Source organism: Anabrus simplex, chromosome 5 (genome assembly GCF_040414725.1).
Source record: "Anabrus simplex isolate iqAnaSimp1 chromosome 5, ASM4041472v1, whole genome shotgun sequence".
In the NCBI taxonomy this organism is placed as follows: Eukaryota; Metazoa; Arthropoda; class Insecta; order Orthoptera; family Tettigoniidae; genus Anabrus; species Anabrus simplex.
In genome coordinates, this window is record NC_090269.1 from 216,776,700 (window position 1) to 216,803,884 (window position 27,185).

General features: G+C 38.2%; 1 protein-coding gene across 1 annotated transcript in view; it reads left to right on the forward strand.

Annotated features, from left to right (window-relative positions):
- The window catches only part of LOC136874446 (fat-like cadherin-related tumor suppressor homolog), a 671,031-nt gene that overhangs the window by 303,191 nt on the left and 340,655 nt on the right, over positions 1-27,185 (forward strand). The window contains exons 6-7 of the mRNA XM_068227805.1: positions 24,774-24,875; positions 26,002-26,154. Coding sequence (XP_068083906.1) covers positions 24,774-24,875; positions 26,002-26,154 — 255 coding nt within the window. The remainder of the gene's footprint in view (positions 1-24,773; positions 24,876-26,001; positions 26,155-27,185) is intronic.

The window sequence follows — 27,185 nt, forward strand, 5'->3', positions numbered from 1 at the left end:
AAGAAAGCAAAGGAAGAATTATAGCTCTAATTTTAAAGTCTTAAATTAATCTTCTGATTGTCTTATATCGACCCATTCATGCCCGCACCTTCTTTCACCTCTGTAATCCACACAAACGCGGTAACAAAACAAATGGAGTTTTATTCGTAACACTAGGCTTTAGCAACAAATTGACGTCAAACTGTAGCGATCTGCATAAATGTAGGTATAAACATGAAAATAGACATTAATAAACAAGGAACCCTAGAAACTTAAAACTTTTCAGCTTCCTAGGCGTTCTAGTAAAATCGAAAAATCTCCAAAGATCCCCAAGGTACAAATGAAATGTGGTATGGCTTTTAGTGCCGGGATATCCCAGGAAAGGTTCGGCTCGCCAGGTGCAGGTCTTTCTATTTGACGTCCGTAGGCGACCTGCGCGTCGTGATGAGGATGAAATGATGATGAAGACAAAACATACACCCAGCCCCCGTGTCATTCGAATTAACCAATGAAGGTTAAAATCCCCAACCCGGGACCTTCTGAGCCGAAGGCCAGTACGCTGACCGTTCAGCCAACGAGTCGGACCCCCGAGATACAAACCTGGGGAGACAGAAGCAAAACAAAGTATACAAGCGTAGGCATTTTGTTCACCCAGTATAAAACGTTTGCAAAGGTAAAACATAATCCATGAGTTTAAGAAAAATACCTATATACTGATGATTAATGAAATCTGTTATTTTTCTCTGTCTTTTCTTCCAATATATAGGGGTCGGCACTTAACGTGGATTTGAGTCAATTTTACGCTCAGATGCCCTTCTTGACGCCAACCCTATGTGAAGGGATATATTGACTACAGCGTGTTTCTCTGGTGGTTGGTAATGTATTATGTTGCATGTAGATGAAGGAAAGTGTATTAAGACGTACACTAATCCCCATCCTCAAGTCAGAGAAACTAACTGTAGACATTTAAAATCCCCCACTCAGCCGGGAATCGAACCCGGGGCTCACTGAACCGAAGGCCAGTAGGCTGACCATTCAGCTAAGGAGCCGGACGATACTTAAAGAAATACAAGTGTTAAATAAATAATGAGGAAATCAGTAGGAAATAAAATATTTATGTACATACTGTATACTGTATTAATGAATATATTTTGTCCCTTTAATTTGAAGAACGCAATGAACCTGGTTCGCCTGTTTATTAATATTATTATGTAGCACGCTATTTTCCATTGGTAATACGCATTTATCGTAGAACTTTTCATTGCGGTTGTGCGATGAATTGTACGAAGAATCCAATATGAATTTCAGTCTACTAGTACCAGCCATTTACATATTGTGTTACGTTTACATTATATTTCTTCCCAATAAAGGGTTTACGATATAGCAAATGTTGATACTGTTCATTTTCGTATGTCCTTGAAGTGCTCAGTTTTTGTAACACTCCTGAGAATGGTATTGGCTCATCTCATTGTAATGGAGAAAGAGGCTTAAACAAGGCACTGTGCTGGGATGTTTTTGCGAAACCTTATCCAAACAGATCCCTTGCTATCAAAGGTCGTGTAAAAGGGGTGGCCCCCAATTACCGTGATGATAGCAGTCCGTAGAGCACAAGTAGGGTAGTTAGTTGAAACCCACTCGCACACTTGTGGTCGTTTACTTTGCATTGGAAGTAGCTGGAGGCTACCATTACTTGGCCGTCCAGAAAGTGCCGCTCAAATGCGTTAAACCACATTTCACTTAATACCAAGCCATTTAAATATGACCACTTTGCCTCGGATTATAAAGATTTGCCTCGGGATGAAACAAAATTACAATATGAGTCCATAAGAAGAGGAAGAATGTAAGACTTCCATTTAAGGTTTTAATATGAAATAATTAATATTCTCTCTCTCAGCTGCAAGTTTACTAAGTTATGCCCATCAAGTTACTGGTTGAGTATGTTCCGCAACCCAACAGCAGGATTATATGAGTCACTATCCCAACCTATATCATTGTCAGTAATTTTCACAAAAATCTGTCTTAGATCATGGTAGTGGGAAAAGATAGTACGGTCAGTTTTCGAATGAAAATTCCAAAGGGTTGTAGATACTAGTGGAAGTCTGAATCCTTTAGATTCCAAACACTGAGCTCATTTTGAGGATATTCCACAAAATGAACACGAAAATCAACAGCCTGTTTCCAGTCAACTGACCGGGTCAGGAATGGAATGAATGAAGCCCCCATCCAGCGGCGAGGATAGGAAATGTGCCGGCTGCCGAAGCCTGTCGCACTCCTCCGGAGCAATGATAAATGACTGATAGATGAAGTGAAATGTTAATGGAGAGTGTTGCTAGAATGAAAGATGACAGGGAAAACCGGAGTGCCCGGAGAAAAACCTGTCCTGCCTCCGCTTTGTCCAGCACAAATCTCACAAGGAGTGACCGGGATTTGAACCATGGTATCCAGCGGTGAGAGGCCGGCGCGCTGCCGCCTGAATCACGGAGGCTTACAGGATATTCTACAAACGAATGAAATTCAGTCACAGTATGAATAGAAATATAAACTGATTTGATTAATTGTCGGCGGATGCAGAGTGGGTCCCAATCAATCAATCAATCAATCAATCAATCAATCAATCAATCAATCAATCAATCAATCAATCAATACTGATCTGCATTTAGGGCAGTCGCCCAGGTGACAGATGCCCTATATTATGTTGTTTTCCTAGCCTTTTCTTAAACGATTTCAAAAAAATTGTAAATTTATTGAACATCTCCCTTCGTTATTCCAATCCCTAACTTCCCTTCATATAAATGAATATTTGCCCCAATTTCTCCTCTTGAATTCCAACTTTATCTTCATATTGTGATCTTTCCTACTTTTACAAACCCCTCTCAAACTTATTCTTCTACTAATGCCATTCCACGCCATCTCTCCGCTGACAGCTCGGAACATACAACTTAGGCGAGCAGCTCGTCTTCTTTCTCCCAATTCTTCCCAGCCCAAACTTTGCAGCATTTTTGTAACGCTACTCTTTTATCGGAAATCACCCAGAACAAATCGAGCGCTGCTTTTCTTTGGATTTTTTCCAGTTCTTGAATAAGGTAATCCTGGTGAGGGGCCCATACATTGGAACCATACTCTAGTTGGGGTCTAGTTGCCCTCTCCTTTACATCCTTACTACAACCCCTAAACACCCTCATAACTAAGTGCAGAGATCTGTATCCTTTATTTACAGTCCCATTTATGTGATTACCCCAATGAAGGTTTTTCCTTATATTAACACCCAGATACTTACAATGATCCCCAAAAGGAACTTTCACCCCATCAACGCAGTAATTAAAACTGAGAGGACTTTTCCTATTTGTGAAACTCACAACCTGACTGTTAACCCCGTATATCAACATACCATTGCCTGTTGTCCATCTCACAAGTCACAACATTATCGAGGTCACGTTGCTGTTGCCCCTAAGTGGCCACGGCTGGTCCGTGATCCGATAGCTCTGCACTCCGACCGGCCAACCGAGCAGAGGAGGAGTGGCCACGCTTTGCCATGGCTCTACGCCTCTGTATTCGTGAGACGGGGAGGGGCTGGTCCCCACCGTTGACTGTCCAGAAAATGGTTTTCCGTGGTTTTCCACTGTCCCAACGGAGACAGTTCCAAGTATAGGCCCCAGCCGCCAACCCTCTCACTTTCTCCGCTCATTTCCTTCTCCGATACACATCTCCTGGTCTGAGAGACGGCGTCACCGTCTAAGTAGCCCGCCTCCCCCTTCAGGGGAGGAATAAATACATTTAGCAGTAGTTGTTGCATTCGTGTAGATTAAATTGTGCTAAGCAATTTCAAATACCCCCTGTGAATATGGCAGTTTGTAAAATTTCTCCGTTTGTGGATCAGTGATAGAATGTCAGACTCAGGGTCCCATGATTGTGGGTTTAGACCTGGCAGAGGTAGTCATATTTTTAAAGGATGGAGACACTGACATTGGCGTTAATTTTAAAGGAGTGAAAAACGTCTGGCCTGGTGATGCTGGTGTGATTAGGCACATCAGATGCCTCCATGACCGACCGAACAATAGCATCAATGTTATCGTCACTTCCACGGGCGCACTCGGCGAACTCGCGCTCGAAGCCTCCCGTTGGCTCTTGCGTTGACAATACACTTTTGATCACTGCACACTCAAGACCTGATTTTTGTCTTATTTTGTTCAGAATTCAGTCTTCGTATAAATGGTGGAGCAATCCAACGTTTGCGCATGTGTGTGTGTGTGTGTGTGTGTTTGTTTGTTTGTTTGTTTGTTTGTTTGTTTGTTTGTTTGTTTGTTTGTTTGTTTGTTTGTTTGTTTGTTTGTTTTAAAGTCGAACATTATGAAAACTTGTCGAAAATTCCATTTTTCTTTCAAAGAGGCGTTTGTCGCTAACGGCCGGCTCCACCAACTGAAACGATTTTAAGTCGATGAATATTTAATTTTTACGACCGCACTGTGTTTCAACGTATTAGGTCGTATTACGTAGATATAGTAGATGCTGAAGTGATTTTAAGTACAGAATAAAAATGGCCAACCGGACACCAGTGGGATCCGAACCCACAATCTCTCGATTTCGCGTCGGTTGCTCTACCATTGAGGTATGGTGATCTAGGTCCTTTCCAAAAAAAATATGGTCTAGGCCACCATAACTCAATGGTACAGCAACCTACACGAAATCGGGAGGTTGTGGGCTCGGATTCTACTGGTGTCCAGTTGGCCAGTTTTGTTCTGTTCTTAACATCTCTTCAACACGTACTATATCCAGATAGGTTGAAATTCGATTTCGATTTTAAATCGTTTTGTAAGTTGTTACACGTGGCGAAACAATAGATGATGATGCTTGTTGTTTAAAGGGGCCTAACATCTAGATCATCGACCCAGGCGAAACAATAAGGTAGGTCAAACTCTCAGACCACACTCCTCACAAGTAGAAGCATGAAATATGTTATATGGACATGGGTACGGAAACGTTTTATTTACATAGTAGAACTCATTTTTATACAACTCAACATTGTACATCAATCGTGGAAAACACCCAGAACAGAACGTACCACACGAAACTCTTTCTTACATCAGCGTATCCGGGATTGAATGCGACGACGGACTGATACATTTCCGGGCCCAACTCCATTTAACATATTTTCATGTAACTGACAGCTCGCATTCGAGAGACAGTGGGTTCAAACCCCACTGTCGGCACCCCTAACAATGGTTTTCCATGGTTTCCTATTTTCTCACCAGGAAAATACTGGGGATGTACCCTAATTAAGATCACGGTCACTTCCTTCCCACTCCTAGCCATTTCCTATCCCATCGTCGCCATAACACTAACTGTGTCGGTGCGACGTAAAACGACTTGTAAAAATATCATTCTTATGCAGTCAGCATTCTTGAAGTCCGACTCGTTGGCTGAATGGTCAACGTACTGGCCTTCGATTCAGAGGGTCCCGGGTTCGATTCCCGGCCGGGTCTAAGATTGTAACTTTCATTAGTTAATTCCAATTGCCCGGGGGCTGGGTATTTGTGCTGTCCCCAACATCCCTGCAACTCACGCACCACACATAATACTATCCTCCACCACAATAACACGCAGTTACCTACACATGGCATGTGCCGCCCAACGCCTCATCGGAGGGTCTGCCTTACAAGGGTTGCACTCGGCTAGAAATAGCCACACGAAATTATTGTTATAGCATTCTTGAAATAAAACTATTTATACATTCTTTAATTTTTTCTTCTATGCGGCATTTTACAAACAAACAAAAAGCAAGCAAGCAAACAAACACGAATTCGTTAAGTTATAGGAACATTTGAGTGAAGTATTGTGACCATACAAAATATAAAATAAATGCTTGCGCGTCAGGAAGATTAAATTCCAAATAAACTGGGAAGTAAATTAATACGGTCACAATTGTCAGGTCCTGTCCGATTATTTAGGAATCCAGTTCAATTGGTAGGCCTTACCACACCAGCACGTGAAAACGTGCCTTTGAGAATAAGTAAGCTGGTTACTAAGCAAAAGAAATAACAGAAATATCTTATCTACAGTTTATACAAAACTAATAAGATAATGATGGCTTGGAGTGTCGGCAGAAATCTAAAATGCTGGCGAGGGGTGACAGTGATGGCGGAGTGGCGACAATGTGTGCAGGTTAGCAGCGAGCAAAACAATACCCCTGTTGAACAGTTCAGGCTAGCATTAAACAAGCTCCTTAGATGAAGCTAGAAGCTGGTTGACAATGAATAATGCACTCAGAATGATCTGGACGTGGAAACTACAACCACCTTCCGCTGGCCTGTATATGAAGGGAGAAGCCAGCGAGAGTCTTGCGTCAGTCTTGAATGAGTTAGTCACGAGTTACGAGAGGTTCGTGAGTCCGTGACGAGTCGTTTCAGCGAGGAATCGGTACAGCACATGGCTACGCGGAGTTCAGTGCGGCTTGTTAGTTGTGAAATTAAATTTTCTGTGAACGAGGCTGCACTGTGAGATGCCCGTTGAAGAGCAGGGGCGCCGGAGTGCAGAGAGAGAGAAAGATTGAGAGTGAGTGAGTGGGTGTGTAAGAGAGAGTGGCAGAGAGAGAGAGGAAGAAAAACTGTCTCATGTATAAAACTCGAACGCGACTGAACTTGGTAAATAACTGTAAAGAACAGTTTAATAAATGTAATGGATAGTTAAATACAGTACGCTATATCTTCGAGTATTGATTTTAGTTTAAAGTCCTTGATAGCCTAATACAATAATATAACACATATACACTTCCCATTTAATGAAATTAACTAATATGCCTACTATGATAACTGTTTCTTAACAGTAGCATTTATAAAATATATATACAACTGCACAAAACTTGGCCGGCAAAGTTATATTTAATTGTAGGCTATACATTCTTGAACTGTGGATAGCCGGTGGCCGAAGAGGTGGTACTTTGAATCCTACCATCTGCAAAATATGTTCATCCTATTTCAAATAAGAGGATTTTGAAAGAAAGTCATCTCTTGCGGCGGCCAGTTTTTGTGTGGTTGAGTATACAGTGAATGAAATAAGTTCTGTTAATAACCTGGTTATTCTTGCATTAACGAAAAATCTCCCCTTGAGTTCTTGAAGATGACATTAAGAATTCCAGTTAGGAAGTGAAGTCATGTCCTCGTCCCGAGATGGTACATCTCTTTCCAAGCACATCCTCAATGGAGGTGCTGTATATAACTACTTTGCCAGCACCCCTGTCGTTTTTAAAGTTTTGGCAATACCGGGAATCGAAACCGGGCCCCCGAGGACGGCAGTTAATAGCGCTAACCGTTACGTTACGGAGGTGGACAAGAATTCCAATAGAACAGTACTTTGACATACAGGTTGAAGATCCCGTCTTGAAGATGAGGAATGATACGTTCAACACACCTAATTATTGAACACCTAACATGAAAATGGGCAAAACGTTCTAATGAAGTAAAAGTTGACTAGAAATAAGTCTATTTACTACAAATAAGCACAGAACTGGTTATTCTCTCTACAGATTTACTGGATGACCCAATTATTTAACTTTTCCTGTACGAGACAATAAATTAAGTTACAGAACTGCGATCTGGTTAAGTAACTATAATGAAATTCTACAAGTTCAAATGGTTACAGAAAGGCCAATAGTGCTCCTCAAAGAAGCATATTACCGGGTGATAGGGCAGGAGCATATTGACGACAGTAGGCTATAAGTCGGTTACCACTCCTCCTCAATCTTCATCAAACACACCACCAAGTTCTGAAATCCTTCAAATCCCGCTATAAGCCAGTTCCTCGGAAGAGGATATTTTCATGTCTCAATTACCTTTCACTCGTTATTTTTAATACTCCAACACTTTCCACCCTAGTTCTTCACTAGAGACCACGCTACTGAATATCACTATCTTGTAAGTTAAAATATTAATACGGTGCTTACGGTAATTCTGGATATTATTATCAGCCAGATAATGTAGCGCTTTTTATGAAGTCCCATATGAATTATTACCAACACATTGGGAAAAAAGTTGTTTATTGTAATCAAAGTACGAGCTCGATAGCTGCAGTCGCTTAAGTGCGGCCAGTATCCAGTAATCGGGAGATAGTGGGTTCGAGCCCTACTGTCGGCAGCCCTGAAGGTGGTTTTCCGTGGTTCCCCATTTTCACACCAGGCAAATGCCGGGGCTGTACCTTAATTAAGGCCACGGCCGCTTCCTTCCACTTCCTAGACCTTTCCTATCCTATCGTCGCCATAAGACATATCTGTGTCGGTGCGACGTTAAGCAAAATAGCAAAAAAAAAAAATGTAATCAAAGTATCAGTTTATATTTTATTTCTTCTCACTACGACCTTTTCGTTCAAGTAATGTACTGTCTCGGAAGTAGAGGATTCTTTTCTGGAAAAAGGATGATCAATTGTAGGGGATGGTATTTCCTGACTTTTTCCTTTACACTATACAAACGTGTTTCACCTTCTGTTTACCTGCAGCTTTTGACTGAAGTTCATGGTGTTACAGTACAGTAATGAGTAGTGTAAAACGTAAGTATTTATACAATAAAGAGAAATTGAGGAGGTCAACGGGTTTTTTTTTCTTTTTTTTGCTAGTTGCTTTACGTCGCACCGACACAGATATGTCTTATGGCGACGATGGGACAGGAAAGGGCTAGGAGTGGGAAGGAAGCGGCCGTGGCCTTAATTAAGGTACAGCCCCAGCATTTGCCTGGTGTGAAAATGGGAAAACACGGAAAACCATTTTCAGGGCTGCCGACAGTGGGGTTCGAACCTACTATCACCCGAATACTGGATACTGGCCGCACTTAAGCGACTGCAGCTATCGAGCTCGGTGATCAACGTTTAAAGGGTACATAGACCTATGGGCCCGTTTTACGCAGAATACATAGGTTTGTCCACCATTTTCTCTAGTTAGTAATGGCGAAAGTTTCGGTGTGATATGTTGAAAACGGTTGTTGCTACACCTGTTTAAAGTCAGCCGTGCAACATTTCCCACCTCGTTGTCACAGCTTCTCATAGTGTGATAGGAACTTTGGACTAATCAGACAGTGCATTAACCAGAAAGAAGTGATCGGGAATGCCAATCCTTATCTTACTGCAATGGTATTGCGCTGAATAAACCCTTTTCCATTTTTGAAGTTACAATGGATGTGGATCTACTACCAGACTGGGATAAGTTTTTATCTCCATTCTTTTTGGATAAGCCAGTATCCAGAAATAATGTTCCATTCACAGTAATGCAGTATGTGATCATAAACACAATGAGAGATGGTCCTGTTTTGTGGTTTCACACCTTCATTGCAAATTTCAACTTTCTCGCATTTGGAAATGTCTTTACAAACAAGAAAACTTCATTGAACAAAGACCGCTCCCCCCGCCCCCCGGACATTAACCAAAAAAAAGATATAAGAAGCCTGTACAAAGTTTTGTCTGAAGATGGCGTTGCATTTATTGAGGGGATGAAAAACGAAGACTGAACAGTAAATTAAGTAGAGGGTCTTTTGGTATCATTCTCCGACAATATTAATAGACCAAAACTGAACTTAAAATTATATTCTCTGACAATATTGATCTATTGTAGCCACTTAATTTTTCCACAAACTCAATCTTTGGTATGAATATTGGATAAGATTTAATTTAAAGCAATGTATTTAAGTTTTGTTAATAAAATTTTACCACCGGAAATGCCGTATGCGTAAAAGTTCTTATTTTTTAATTCATGAGCCATTTAAGTCATATTTTACATGAATTATTCATGTCTGAATTAAGTATTTTAAATAATAACAAACACTACAGTATGGAAAACAAACACCAAAGGAAAACAAAGACAAACATTTCCTTCCCTTTTCTTCTCTAAATAATTTTTAACCTATGTTCCCTTTTATGTCGACCGCCACAATTATAAGTGGAAGGTTATGAGGCTATCGAAATGTCTCAACCCCTAACGAAAGCTGAAATGAGACAGGTTTAGATATTTTGCGATGGTGTGCTCGGCGCAGCTCAAGTAGCGTTTCAGAAACACTATCAATACGAACGATTTATTAACGGATTCTTCGCAAACAAGAATTAAACCATTAATGATTGAAAATTCACAGTTAACTGTCAGCCTAACACGGTAATTATATGGCTGGTTCAATTTTTCATCGTGGTTTACAGTGTTTTATTTTGTGTGGGAGAACCAGAAATGAACAATACTGTATGTGTTTTAATAATTTGAAATAGGCTTAATATTCTATGAATGGTGCAGTTCGTTTTGGCGTATAAACCTTTATATATGAATAAATTTCATTTTGGTATTTTCGGTCATTGTCCACTGTTATCAATTCGTTAATATTATCGGAGTATCTACATTACAAGTGATCATAATAAGTAGCGTGCAATGTATATTGAGAACTTCCTAACTGTCTGACTGAATTTTGAAACATATAAAACTGCATTTAAACTTGAAAAATCTGAATATCTGCATTTAAAATGGAAATTATGAAAATTAACCTTCATTAAATAAAATACACACTCGTCGAACCTTGTACTCACACTTACTTGTTACCTGCTTACTTACACATACGTTATTTGAAGGGCGCCAGCTGTCACTCAGTACAGCAATAATAGAATGAGACTCTTGACTATCTCTAGGGTGTGGGGTAATAAGCTTACTTTTGACAACATACCATATAAGTTCTGGGAAAAGGAGATTGGCGTTCGGTTTCCCCATTAATTTTGAGGTTAAGATATTTTACTTTCATTGAAATAAAACTATGAATTCGTTTGATAGAACAATATATATTCTTTAAATAATATATCAAAAAATAGTGAGTCTTGTTGCGATAAAACAGATGAGAATATGAAATTAAGACATTGCAACTGAAAGAAACTAGGCATGAATTTGAATTCTTCTTGACCGGACATTTAACAATTTATACGAAATATTTCCCTCACTGATTCACTTGACTGTACCTTTAACACTTTGAGTGTAATTACGACGTAATCCATTGCTCTGGTGTTTACTGTAGATGTGTCACGCCTAACGTGGTGATACATCCTTGAGACTGCTTCTTCTCCATATCCTCTGACCTCTTTGTAAGTCAATATGGTATGACCTCTTGGCAGGTCCAGGGTTGCCCTCTCTGACTCCTTGGTAAGCCTTGCGTCCGCGTCTTCCACTAAGTGACGGACCAACCATTTGGTCTCACTCTCTCAATGACCAATAATGGCTCACTGAGTCTTCTCCATCTCTCGTTCACACTGGTTGACTGGCCAACCAAGGCCTCTTGATCTAGTAGACTACTTCACTGTACTGCATCCGTATAAGTAATGACTGACGCTACAATATGCATCCACCTTATATAGACGTAGGTTGACACAGCTACGTAATCTCCAGAAATAACAATGACATACTCCCACCTACGCGACAGATATTACATCCAGTGGTGAAATAGCCCCGCGGCGATGAGTCGATGCGCGCATATTCTAAATAAATACAATGACGTAGCCATGGAGTGGCGATGACTTGGCAGAATTGCCAACAATATTGCAATATAACAACGTCACTTCCAATCTCTGATATATACAACAATTCTCACTGTACAGGTATTGAGTGTGATTCTACACATACGTATATATGTATACATCTAAGTGCAATCTTGCAAGCAACAGGCAATTGCAAAATTGAATAAAACGGATAATTACAATAATAGTACAATATCACAGATAACATAATAATAATACTGACATAATAATAATAATAATAATAATAATAATAATAATAATAATAATAATAATAATAAAATACAGATAAAATCATACAATAATAAAAATACAGATATCATCTTGTAACGGGATTTGAACCGTTACAATTCGCCTCCCTCATAAATAAATCGAAGAACAAAGAATCGATTGATTTATGAACAAAATTATATATATAACACTGACACAGATAAACACTTTAAATGAGTATACAACAATAATTTTCTTTTTCAGCATCCATACATTTTATGATACATCACATATATGAGAATTTTTCTCGCACATTGCCATCGTAGATAACTGTTCAGTGTCCCATTCTCATACAATACACAAGAGCATAGCCCTTAATTTAACACACACAAATAATTTTCAATCAATATACAACATTTTTTTTTTTAACATATCAAAACTTTTTGTGAAATATCACTTATATGAGAACTTTTCTCGCATATTGTTATCATAGATAACTGTCCAATGTCCTCTTCTCCGCTTTTTTTGTCACACAGTACATGACAATGTAGCACTTATTCTTCCAATACACCAATACGACACTTGGTTCACACGCTAATTCATGTATGTTAATTTTATTTTGCCACTTTCTTACAAAAATTTAATCATCTTACTCTTATTTCAACAAATCTCACGTGAAATACTCCTTTACATATATAATACTACAAATACCGACAATATCCCCTTCCTGATCTTTTAAGGAATATGCACACTTCCCGATACGGTTCACAATAGTGAAATACCCCTGATACAAAATAATAACTTCAACATATTTCCCGCCTCTGCAGATGATGAAATGGAACTCTGAGTAGCACTCTGTCACGCAAACTGAATCAATTTTGCCCTCATTGACTTACATCTCATTCTCGGCATTACAAGTACTTACATCACTTAACAGAACACTTCTTACGTCTACCTTACTACTACTATTAATTACTTCATTATCTACGACTACGTCACTATTGTACTTAAATATCTCACTTAACATTACTTAGGTCACAATCACACTATACTCTTAAATCTACTTTCACTACATAACTACTTATACTAAATACCTGTTCATCTACTACCTTCAACCTGTCCACTTAACTTACCCGATTCCCTGTGAATCTGAAATACTCTGGCTCGATAAAGACACCTGGATAACATTCATATTAAGACTATCATAGTCTCTCTGATAACTCAAATTCGTACGCCTCCCATCTTCCGATTTTCTCTGATTACTCTTCTGACCTTCTCTCTCATAACTCAAATACATACGCCTCCCATCTTCCGATTCTCTCTGATTACTCTTCTGATCCTCTTGTGGCTACTCTGACCACTACTCTTATACCTTCATATCTTCCACACAATATAAATAACATTTGTTTGAGCGCCAGTTGCTTTTTTAAGAAAAACAACAAAATTCGGTAGAGCATACCTCTTATATCAATTATCTCAAGGCGTGAGGTGATAAACTCACATATCTGGCAATATACAGGGATATGGATCAGGACAATATTAAATTACTGTTGCATTTCCACAATTGAGGATTGTACATGGAACTGGAATCACTTATTATAATTAAAAATAAAACTGAGTTTATGACTAAATTTACGTCACAATGAACAATCATTTACGTCTTTTAATTTAACAAAAGAAATATATCGTGAGATTTGCGGTACGAAAAAAAAAGAAAATTTAATCTAAACAAAAAAAGCTATTGGCATGAACTTGAAGTGAGATGTGATATCGCCGCTGATTACACTCTTCTTCATGTTATGAATGCATAACATGTCTGATGCTTTAATTACCTGTTGTCTGCATACACCGCTGTTGAACTTGAAATTCTTGGGAAAACCTGTGAGCTGAAGTCGGGAGCCGTCTGTTGTAATCTTCTTATATAACAAGGAGTTGGCCTACATACCATGTACGCGTGTAGGGCTCCAATGTAATTACGTCCACTCAATATATTTTAAATAATTGGAAAATATTATAGAAACATCTTGTGAAGTCCATCCTCACAAGAAGATAATGTTTCTTTAACAGCATAGTACCCGTCTCTGCTCGGATACAACCACCACTTGTAGACTTCCTCGATGATTACCTCTTCAAACACAACTCTTAGCTCTGACCATCACACTAAGACCACTTCTTCCATTTGATACATCAGACTGTTACATATGATCTGCACGATATCAACTGCTTATGAACTGAGTAAGAACAGAATACCTCTCCCCACCGTCGCCTTGACTTTATATAACCTCGCGATGACGACTCATCTCCCCACTCACTGTTCATCCCTTCCACTTCCACATACAGTAGCTGGCGAATACTGACACTTGGTCGCAATCACGTGTTCACGCACTGATGTCATCAGTCATGTGTCGTCTAAGCGTACCCAAGCGGTCCAAGAATGACTATGCCGAATGCGTCACCGGGAAAACTCCTTGCACAGCTAAACATAGCCTCGATTGCAAAATACTATGCCAGCTCATCTAGCCAAAGTTACAAGCCACAGCATGACAATATGAAACCAACAAATCTCACTTACTACAATACAGAATAATTACAAATAAATTTCACTTAACCTATGATTAAATACAATAATATCCGTGATACCTAATTATTACAGTCTAAATGATGAGAAACAGAATATAAAATCTAATGAATAGGGTTAATAATAATAATAATAATAATAATAATAATAATAATAATAATAATAATAAATACAGAATGGAGTCTGTAACCCTGTTGTACGGTTACAGAACGCCTCCCTCATGAAATAATCGATTAAATGAATCGATTGATTCATGAAATAACTACATAACATGTCTGAAATCGAGTACACCATAGATACATGTATAAAAAATGCCCTTTACAAATTTGGGTACATAGTATCATCCATCTGGATGTTCGTTGTTACACATATAAAACATTGATCAATTATCATTTTCACTTTGATTATACAGTATTATTTACATACAGAGATTACATTTCTTTCTCACTTCTGTCGTTTCAAACGTTCATTGAGTGTTCAATAGTAATTCTCGAAGACATTTCATTATATACACTGTCTCCAAGCACTGGAGTTTATTGCACTGCCGTGCTTCACTTATTATCACAACACACGCTAATTTCACTGAAGTCCTGTTCGCAATGCCAGCTTCATAAAATATGGTGAATTAACATCATAATGAAAATTAATCAACAAACTCACATGATATATTTCTTAAGATTTCTTATATTGTATGTTCCTACGATATTTCCTTCCTTGTCTTCTAATGAATAAGCACATTTCCCAATCCGTTTCACTACGGTGAAGTATCCCTGATATAACAAGAAAAACTTAGAAAATTGACCAGCTTCTGCTGATGACGGGAGTGGCACTCTGAGTAAAACCTTGTCACCAAGCTCAAATTCATCCAATATAGTCTTACAAAAATTATCATGCACAATCTTACCGTGTTATCCTTCTTAGGTATAATAACAAGTGGATTTAAATTAGGACTACATGATGGTTCAATTATATTATAATCTATCATAATGTCAATCTGCTCTTCAACAGCGCTAGCGTATTTTAACGGAATGGGATATTTCGGTCCTACAAAAGTTGAGTTATCAATAACATTAAATTTGTGTTCGTAAAGATGTGTTCTACCAGGCCGATCGCTAAAAACATCACTATGTGATATCAATAATTCACACAATTCGTCCTTCTGACTTTCCGCTAAATTACATTTCTCCACTGTCTCATACAATTCATCTCTAGAATCTCTCTGTATAGACACATGGCAGACATCAATATTTTTCCTCATATTAGGAATTTCACAAGATCCTTCCGTACTAGAACACACTTTATTCGCACTAATTTCTGACAAAACATCATATGGTAAACTGACTTCCCTGCTACTCTTTCCCCAAATAAGATTGACATTACACAGATCAAAATTTAATTTAGCCTTGTGACACGTTAACCAGTCGGTACCTAAAATAACGGCATAAACTAAATTAGGCACAACTAAGCATGGTTGGAAAATACATTCTCCACTTATGTTAATGGGGACAGCTATTTGTTTATTCACTCTTTGAGACTTGTTTCCAACAGCTGTTACGATGAACGTATTCCTCACTGGAATTTCCGCTACCTCATACTTCTCTCTTAAAACTTCCTCATACAGCTTGGAATTTACACATGACTTCTCACTACCAGAGTCCAACAAAATCTGAACTTTTCTGCCCCATATCAGCAGTTCAATCGTCGGTGTAACAGTAACACTACTTAAATTATCCTCATTACATAATATAAGATCACTTAACAAATCTTGCCTTATATCTAAATTTAAATTACACTTATAAAATTTATTGTTTACGATTAAGTCATCACTTAAAATATTTGAATTATTGCTACTTAGGTCACAATCATGTTCACTTACAACTATAGGCTGGTCGACATTAACATACTTATCTACCTTATACGTGAACTCACCATTTACGGACTGTCTCAGTGACCTGTTTATACAGTCCGTTGCGCGTTTAAAGTACTTGGTTCGGTTACGACTTGTTGGTTACACACCTCAGTCGGCCCCCTGTTGCCTATTTCCTCTAGCGTCATTATTATTATTATTATGGCCTGTATTCTCTCGCCTCCCAGCTTCTGGTTGATTACCATAATCACGCCTCCCAGTCCTGAAATTTTCCGAACTATTCTGATAATTTCTCTCCCTGTGGAAATTATTATTAGGTCTCTCCTGATATTCTCTTCTGTAGTTACGATTATTCATAGTCCTGTCCTGATTATTAGATTGGTTACCCCTTCCTTCTACATTCCTATTTAGTGTCCTATTATTATACAAGCTACTACCTAAAGCATCAAAACTTTCCAACAAAATCTCCATTTCCTTAATAGTCTCCACTCTTTGCATACAAACAGCTTCTCTTATTCTATCGGGATAGTGCTTAGCCATAAATCTTACTATATCAGCCTCAGGTCCAATACATTCTAAATTTCTCCACACCAAAACATGAGCCAAAAAGTATTCAGTCATTCTAACACCCTCGTTAGAATTATACCTGCCAAACATTACTCTCTCTCTCTCTCTACTCTGAACACCTTCACTCCAAAATTTAGCCATGAATTTCTCCTTAAATTCAGTTAGACTAGACATCGAGCTTTTATATACTTGAAACCAAGACTTAGTCTCTCCTACGAAAGCATTAGATAAGATCTCCAATACAGTTTCCCAGCTAATAATATTGTCTCTTAATTGAACCACAAATTTCTTCTCGACTACTCTCATAAATTCCATCGGGTTGAATTCTTTCCCAGAAAACTTAGGTAAATCATGATCTCTAGTGATTAAACCAGTATTTACAATTATTTCACGTACATTTCTACTATCACGCACTTCTTTCTGGAGTACTCTCTGGCAACTCAGAAATTTTTCTTCCAATGTTTCCTCAGCCTTTTCTTCAATTTTTCTTAGCTTCTCCTGTAATTTTTCTTCCGATTCTCTCACCTTCTGTGATAATGATTTTTGTTCACTCTCTAGATCACCTACTTCTCCAAGTTTTCTTTCCACATGTTCTACCCTACTAATACATTTCCTAGTTTCTTGCCCCACTGTATTGGTTATCTTTTCAAACCTTTCTTCTATTAACTCATTGATTTCTCCTTTATTAGACTCGATCTTGGCGCTTAATTCATCAATCTTATGCCCTTGTTTGATGCATGTCTCACTAACTTGCTCTATTTCCGTATGGAGATTGCTCCGACCCAATTCCATCTCAGCTCTGATGTCACTACACTCCCTATTTACCTTACTTTCTAAATTATTAATTTGCTTACTTATTTCTAACACCTTATGATCTATCTTATTACTAACATCATCGATCTTCTTATTAATACTAATACCCTGAGCTTCAATTTTCTCACTAATGACCGCTTCAATTTTCTCACTCATAATATTATTTTGAGATTCAATTTTCTCACTAATAACCGTTTCAATTTTCTTACTCATAATATTATTCTGAGATTCAATTTTCTCACTAATAACCGTTTCAATTTTCTCACTCATAATATTATTCTGAGATTCAATTTTCTCACTAATAATATTATTCTGAGATTCAATTTTCTCACTAATGATATTATTCTGCTCAGCCATTTTGGACATCAGCAAATTAAATAAACCCAGGTCAATCACCCCTTTACTTTGATCTTGCGTGACAGCGTTTTCCTCAGTTTCTACTATTTTCTGACTTTCAGTAGGTCCCACCTTAGTCACCAACTTCCTATTTATGTTACCACCTTGGATTTCCTTGGACACAATAACCTCAGCCTCATCACCTGACTGCATATTGCTATCCTTGTCCATCTTCGGTTTCCTACTAATTTTTCGCGATCTCAAAGCTATTTCCCCTTGCACTTCCTCTGACATTACCCCTTAAATACAAACTTCAACAAAATGACCTTCCTAACATTACTCGGTGAATTTAACATGTGCGTATTTATTAAAAGAACTGATCCATGTATATTGCCATTCAGAAACACTTTTTCTGAACCTTTCGAGTCCCACGTTGCTGGCGACACGTTGTAGCTACTCTGACCACTACTCTTATACCTTCATATCTTCCACACAATATAAATAACATTTGTTTGAGCGCCAGTTGCTTTTTTAAGAAAAACAACAAAATTCGGTAGAGCATACCTCTTATATCAATTATCTCAAGGCGTGAGGTGATAAACTCACATATCTGGCAATATACAGGGATATGGATCAGGACAATATTAAATTACTGTTGCATTTCCACAATTGAGGATTGTACATGGAACTGGAATCACTTATTATAATTAAAAATAAAACTGAGTTTATGACTAAATTTACGTCACAATGAACAATCATTTACGTCTTTTAATTTAACAAAAGAAATATATCGTGAGATTTGCGGTACGAAAAAAAAAAGAAAATTTAATCTAAACAAAAAAAGCTATTGGCATGAACTTGAAGTGAGATGTGATATCGCCGCTGATTACACTCTTCTTCATGTTATGAATGCATAACATGTCTGATGCTTTAATTACCTGTTGTCTGCATACACCGCTGTTGAACTTGAAATTCTTGGGAAAACCTGTGAGCTGAAGTCGGGAGCCGTCTGTTGTAATCTTCTTATATAACAAGGAGTTGGCCTACATACCATGTACGCGTGTAGGGCTCCAATGTAATTACGTCCACTCAATATATTTTAAATAATTGGAAAATATTATAGAAACATCTTGTGAAGTCCATCCTCACAAGAAGATAATGTTTCTTTAACAGCATAGTACCCGTCTCTGCTCGGATACAACCACCACTTGTAGACTTCCTCGATGATTACCTCTTCAAACACAACTCTTAGCTCTGACCATCACACTAAGACCACTTCTTCCATTTGATACATCAGACTGTTACATATGATCTGCACGATATCAACTGCTTATGAACTGAGTAAGAACAGAATACCTCTCCCCACCGTCGCCTTGACTTTATATAACCTCGCGATGACGACTCATCTCCCCACTCACTGTTCATCCCTTCCACTTCCACATACAGTAGCTGGCGAATACTGACACTTGGTCGCAATCACGTGTTCACGCACTGATGTCATCAGTCATGTGTCGTCTAAGCGTACCCAAGCGGTCCAAGAATGACTATGCCGAATGCGTCACCGGGAAAACTCCTTGCACAGCTAAACATAGCCTCGATTGCAAAATACTATGCCAGCTCATCTAGCCAAAGTTACAAGCCACAGCATGACAATATGAAACCAACAAATCTCACTTACTACAATACAGAATAATTACAAATAAATTTCACTTAACCTATGATTAAATACAATAATATCCGTGATACCTAATTATTACAGTCTAAATGATGAGAAACAGAATATAAAATCTAATGAATAGGGTTAATAATAATAATAATAATAATAATAATAATAATAATAATAATAATAATAATAATAATAAATACAGAATGGAGTCTGTAACCCTGTTGTACGGTTACACTCTCTCTCACAACTCAAATCCATACGCCTCCCACTTTCTGATTCTCTCTCGTTACTCTTCTGACCATCTCTCTCATAACTCAAATACATACGCCTCCCATCTTCCGATTCTCTCTGATTACTCTTCTGACCTTCTCTCTCATAACTCAAATACATACGCCTCCCATCTTCCGATTCTCTCTGATTACTCCTCTGATACTCTCTCTCACAACTCAAATACATACGCCCCCCATCTTCCGATTCTCCCTGGTTACTCATCTGACCCATATCACTATTGACATAACTCTTAATCCTCTGCTCATCAGGATTACTACTTCTCTGATACACGGCTAACATTTTCCCCCTTCTCTCTACAATATTACTTTCCCTAGACATCATGCGCTCTCTCTCTCGCCCCTGTAAACATTCTTCCCAAAGCCTGTCAATGAACACTTTAAACTCTCCTAAATTAGACATATTATTCCAGTATACTCGAAACCATATTCTACTTTCACCGATAAAAACATTCGACAAAATCTCCAACACGTATTCCCATTCAATAACATTATTCCTCAACTTACTTGCAAATCTTTTCTCAACTACTTTTACAAATTCTATAGTACTGAACTGTCTTCCAGAAAACTTGGTTAAATCACGATCCCTACTGAACAAACCACTCACTACTAGCACCTCTACCGCCGCTTTACCTGTAACTTCATGCCGTATCACTTCCTGGCAACTCAAAATTTCTTCTTCCGCTCCCCTCTCAGCGTTCTCTTCCACTATTCTCACGTCTTCCTGCAATTCTTCCTCTCTCTCTCTCACCTGCTGTGATAGCGTTTCCTGTTCGTTCTGTAGTTCACTGACTTCCACAAGTTTGCTTTCAATTTGTTCAATTCTACTAATCTGTTCCCTCGTATCTTCCCCAACTGCATTGCAAATCTTGTCCAATCTTTTCTCGACTACCTCATGAATTTCATCCCGATTACTCGAAATTTTATCACTTAATTCTACGATATTCTCTGTACCAGTTCCTTTACCATGCTTAATTTGAGTATGAAAATCGCTCCGACTCGACTCCATTTCTTCCCTAAGGTCAACACACTTTTCATTTGGCTTACTTTCTAACTTAGATGTTTGATTATTTATCTCTAATATCTTAGTATCTATATTACTAATGATCACATTACAATTTTGGTTATTGCTGCTAATTAACTCTTCCATTTGTTTCTTATTATTTTCATTACTAATACCAATCATTTCTTCCATTTTCTTACTTAGAGAGTTAATCTGTTTATTACTATTTTCACTCAGTTTTTTACAGTTTTCATTACTGATCTCGGTAAATTTGGCCATCATTAATTTTATAAAATCTTGGTTCATTCCCCCCGCGATTTCCTTTTGAGTTTCAGTGTGCTTCTCAATTTCTGCACTTTCCTGAATTATCTCAGAAGCTTTCATCGTATTCACCTGCTCCCTACTCTGAATTTCACCTTGGATGTCCGCAGAAACAATGACCTCGTCGTCACATGACTTTTTATTGTCTTCCTTGTCCATCTTTGGTTCACTAGTGATAGTACGCGATCTCAAATTAATTTCCCTCTTCAAATCCCTTGACATATCCCCAAAATACAAATATATATCACAAAATTACACTCCTGAAATTTACCGGTAATACTTTCCGTTGGCTTAAATTGTGCATAATCCTCCCAGAATGAACCTATGATATGCTGTCATTCAGAACAAATTCTGAATTTATTCGAGTCCCACGTTGCGTCGACAAAATGAGAACTTCCTAACTGTCTGACTGAATTTTGAAACATATAAAACTGCATTTAAACTTGAAAAATCTGAATATCTGCATTTAAAATGGAAATTATGAAAATTAACCTTCATTAAATAAAATACACACTCGTCGAACCTTGTACTCACACTTACTTGTTACCTGCTTACTTACACATACGTTATTTGAAGGGCGCCAGCTGTCACTCAGTACAGCAATAATAGAATGAGACTCTTGACTATCTCTAGGGTGTGGGGTAATAAGCTTACTTTTGACAACATACCATATAAGTTCTGGGAAAAGGAGATTGGCGTTCGGTTTCCCCATTAATTTTGAGGTTAAGATATTTTACTTTCATTGAAATAAAACTATGAATTCGTTTGATAGAACAATATATATTCTTTAAATAATATATCAAAAAATAGTGAGTCTTGTTGCGATAAAACAGATGAGAATATGAAATTAAGACATTGCAACTGAAAGAAACTAGGCATGAATTTGAATTCTTCTTGACCGGACATTTAACAATTTATACGAAATATTTCCCTCACTGATTCACTTGACTGTACCTTTAACACTTTGAGTGTAATTACGACGTAATCCATTGCTCTGGTGTTTACTGTAGATGTGTCACGCCTAACGTGGTGATACATCCTTGAGACTGCTTCTTCTCCATATCCTCTGACCTCTTTGTAAGTCAATATGGTATGACCTCTTGGCAGGTCCAGGGTTGCCCTCTCTGACTCCTTGGTAAGCCTTGCGTCCGCGTCTTCCACTAAGTGACGGACCAACCATTTGGTCTCACTCTCTCAATGACCAATAATGGCTCACTGAGTCTTCTCCATCTCTCGTTCACACTGGTTGACTGGCCAACCAAGGCCTCTTGATCTAGTAGACTACTTCACTGTACTGCATCCGTATAAGTAATGACTGACGCTACAATATGCATCCACCTTATATAGACGTAGGTTGACACAGCTACGTAATCTCCAGAAATAACAATGACATACTCCCACCTACGCGACAGATATTACATCCAGTGGTGAAATAGCCCCGCGGCGATGAGTCGATGCGCGCATATTCTAAATAAATACAATGACGTAGCCATGGAGTGGCGATGACTTGGCAGAATTGCCAACAATATTGCAATATAACAACGTCACTTCCAATCTCTGATATATACAACAATTCTCACTGTACAGGTATTGAGTGTGATTCTACACATACGTATATATGTATACATCTAAGTGCAATCTTGCAAGCAACAGGCAATTGCAAAATTGAATAAAACGGATAATTACAATAATAGTACAATATCACAGATAACATAATAATAATACTGACATAATAATAATAATAATAATAATAATAATAATAATAATAATAATAATAATAAAATACAGATAAAATCATACAATAATAAAAATACAGATATCATCTTGTAACGGGATTTGAACCGTTACAATATAAACGCTACAGGTGGATTATACATGGATTATACGGGCCCGCAGACTAGAAGTAACGTTCTTGCCTCTCACCCGGAGGCCCCGGGTTCGATTTTCGGCTAGGTCAGGGATTTTTGCCTGGTTCTGAGGTCTGGTTCGAGGCCTACTCAGCCTACGTGAATACAATTGAGGAGCTATCTGGCGGTGATATGGTGAACCCGGTATAGAAAACCAAGAATAATAGCCGAGGTAATTCTTCGAATTGACCATGCTTCACCTCGTAAACAGGAGACATTCGGACTGGACAGCGGTCACTTAGTAGGCCAAGGCCAACCAAGGCTTGTGATGTTCATGACAAATATGGGATTTAGTACCGTATTATTACAGTATCCCAAGCACCAAAACTACAAATCTAACCTTCAACCGGTCAAGTGATTACTGTAACACTATGTATGTTGTATGTTGGGTATTCAGCCCGAAGGCTGGTTTGATCCTGTGCAGCTCCGCCAACAGCTGTCATAAATAGCCTAGGCGTCACTGAAGAGGCGTACTAGGGAAATGAGGAGTGAGGCAGTTTCCCGTTGCTTTCCTCACCAAGTCAGATGTTGCTATTACTTATCAGTCTGCCAAGCCCACTGAAATGCAGGCACCAACCGATCCTATGAGCTAAGGTTTCACACCATTCATAGCAGGGACTGGCTGCATAAGGAATGGTATTACTAGCATCGCTCATACCTCAGTCACTTTCATATTGTCAAAGCCAAGGAGCATATTTGTCTCTGGTGAGACCTCAACTTGAGTATGGTTCCAGGTATGGGACCCTTACCAGGATTACTTGATTCAGGAACTGGAAAAAATCCAAAGAAAAGCAGCTCGATTTGTTCTGGGCGATTTCCGACAAAAGAGTAGCGTTACAAAAATGTTACAAAGTTTGGGCTGGGAAGACTTGGGAGAAAGAAGACGAGCTGCTCGACTAAGTGGTATGTTTCGAGCTGTCAGTGGAGAGATGGCGTGGGAGGATATCAGTAGACGATTAAGTTTGGATGGTGTCTTTAAAAATAGGAAAGATCACAATATGAAGATAAAGCTGGAATTCAAGAGGACAAATTGGGGCAAATATTCGTTTATAGGAAGGGGAGTTAGGGATTGGAAATAACTTACCAAGGGAGATGTTCAATAAATTTCCCATTTCTTTGCAATCATTTAAGAAAAGGCTAGGAAAACAACATATAGGGAATCTGCCACCTGGGTGACTGCCCTAAATGCAGATCAGTAGTAGTGATTGATTGATTGATTGATTGATTGATTGATTGATTGATTGATTGATTGATTGATTGATTGATTGATTGATTGATTGATTGATTGATTGATTGATTGATTGATTGATTGATTGATTGATTGATTGATTGATTGATTGATGAGACTGAGACAGCAAAGGCATTGTAACACTATACCTGGCACTAAGAAAAGGCCTTCCAAAGTTTTTCAACAGCGTGCCAAAACACTAACCTTGGCGGCAACTATCCGCCAATTCAACAAGTGGATTGGACTCTTTTATATGAAATAAATCAAATTATTTTATCTCTAACGTATGCTACAGGTAATTGACTGTCATGACCAATGTAGTTGAATAGTATCGGAATTCAATTTATTTCAAACATGAATCTGTTGTTGATATCCATTAACCGCCCTATGTCTTGGGGACATGTTTATTTTTGGCTGTTGATGAGTTCAGTAACTAATAGTAGGATTAACATTGACTTGGTTATCTTAAAACAACAGCACTTCTCTTTGCGCCTGTACAGAATGGCACGGAAGAGACCGAGATAGCTGTTGATACCTTTCTTGAAAATGGAACTTGGGAGACTTTTGATCCCGACAGCTTAACAGGAGAGCCGATATTCAGGGTAAGGAAAGCTCCAGTTCAGTGATAGGATTTGTATGCAAATTACCAACTCTCACAGTCTCTCTTTATAATCTGTTTATGCAAATAACATGTGTGTTCTTTTGGTTCAAACTACTCTGCTTGCTTTGGTTGTGTTTAATGTTTGTATGTTGCATTATGGCATGCGGGATGTTCGCATTCCATTATATTATAACCTGTCTCCCAAGCTCAGTACAAACGCTTTCTTGGAGTTGGCTTAGTGACTAATAGTTGGTGCAGGTTGTGTAGATTGAATAACGTAATAATACAAGTTTTATAAATACATTGTTTGTTCTCTGTCATCTCATGAGTTTGTCTGTCACTAACAACGGTTTATAGATGGCAGATGTTAGTTTCAGAAACATATGTAATTCTCTGTTTGTTCTTATTGATATAATACTTATTTATCCATTTTAAAATAAATTTAGAACATTATCGTACATTAACAAATGTCTGCATTAAATTTCTGAATATATAATTTTAGTGTTCGTATTTCCGCCTGCTAGTATTCATAATTGGCATCGTAGATTTATCATGATAAATAGTTCTTCTTTTACAAATATTGTAGTTGCGTATAATCTATATTCGTAGTTTGTATCGTTACTCATTTTGTAGCGAAGCATAGTTTATTTAAAATGTGTGTAATTCTACTCATACGATTATATTCTTATATGGGGGAGAGAGGGTCACAGAGAGTATTCTGTAAGTGGGTTGCTTACTTGTACCGTAAGGAAACCGAGTTCATATCACAAACGAGTCCATTTTTATTTGTTTTACTCGTGTTTCTTTAACACCTGTACGGTGAGAGAGTACGGACATTTCTACTGGGTGGTGGTTTCAAACCAAACTAATTTTCCTTTCAAAGGAATGATACTAACCTTGATATGCGTATTTGATATATAAAATTGTACAGTTTTTGTATAATGGGGTGAGTGATACAACTCTTTCGTGTTGTTCCTAATAATCAGAAAACAAAAATTAAACCTATGCCGTTCTTCATTCTCAGTTATTTATCCTCCTGTTCAAGTAATAAACCCACTTCAAGGTACTAATCAATGCAATATTATGTTACTATTGTATCACTGAACTGATTTCAATTCTTCTTACAGGTTCTAGGATATGACCTGGATGATGGACCAAACGGGGATATACAATACAGCATAAAGTCCGGACGAGGAATGGGGAAATTTAAAATTGACCCAAAAACTGGAATTGTATACTCTCAACGAGGATTTCAAGCTGGACAGGAATACGATTTACGGGTAAGAAATTCATTATTGGTAAAAAGCCCTGCGTAAATACTACGCTGTGTCTATGTTGCTCCTGAAAGGTAACTCACACAACCACACATTGTGAACGATTTGCCTATTTCCTCTGGCTGCATCCGAGGCGCTGCGAAGATAACGAAAAGGCGAACTCAACACGGGACAAAAGTGTTATTTCATTTTTAACATTAAATACGTTTCATCGGAGGATCCACTTGGTCAAAGACGACACACGGTCAGCGTTATCAATAGCCATGTTATCACATGCATGTACTCTGCCTTGGTCATAGTTATCATAAACCACCGAGCTCGATAGCTGCAGTCGCTTAAGTGCGGCCATTATCCAGTATTCGGGAGATAGTAGGTTCGAACCCCACTGTCGGCAGCCCTGAGAATGGTTTTCCGTGGTTTCCCATTTTCACACCAGGCAAATGCTGGGGCTGTACCTTAATTAAGGCCACGGCCGCTTCCTTCCCACTCCTAGCCCTTCCCTGTCCCATCGTCGCCATAAGACCTAACTGTGTCGGTGCGACGTAGAACAACTAGCAAAAAAAAAAAAAAGTTGTCTTAAACCATAACCTCTTAGTGCAAAAAAATTAGGCAATTGAAATGTTACATGTTGCTTTTATCTATTTGTGCATTTCAAACACTGTTAGAGCAAACACTAATTGTCTTTTAGAATAAAATAGTGTTAATTATGAACACACTGTAAATAGACATGATAATCTTTTCTGATTTTCCCGTGTAAAAAATATCAAAGAGAAATGATTTATGTTTTGCGGAAATTTTGCTCCGCATCTACAGAGGAGGAGAAAATAGGTCTGTCCACAAGAAAGACTTCTCTCATATGAAAGCATCAATCTAAATAATCTAAATAGTTATGTAATATTAATAAAAATAACGTCCAGGCTTTTAGCCGATGCTTGAGATAAGCGAAATTCCTCTAAAAGGCAATGCATTAGGTCGGATAGTAAAAAAAAAAAATTTGCATATTGTGACGTTTCATTGTTACTACGAAGACGTATTCT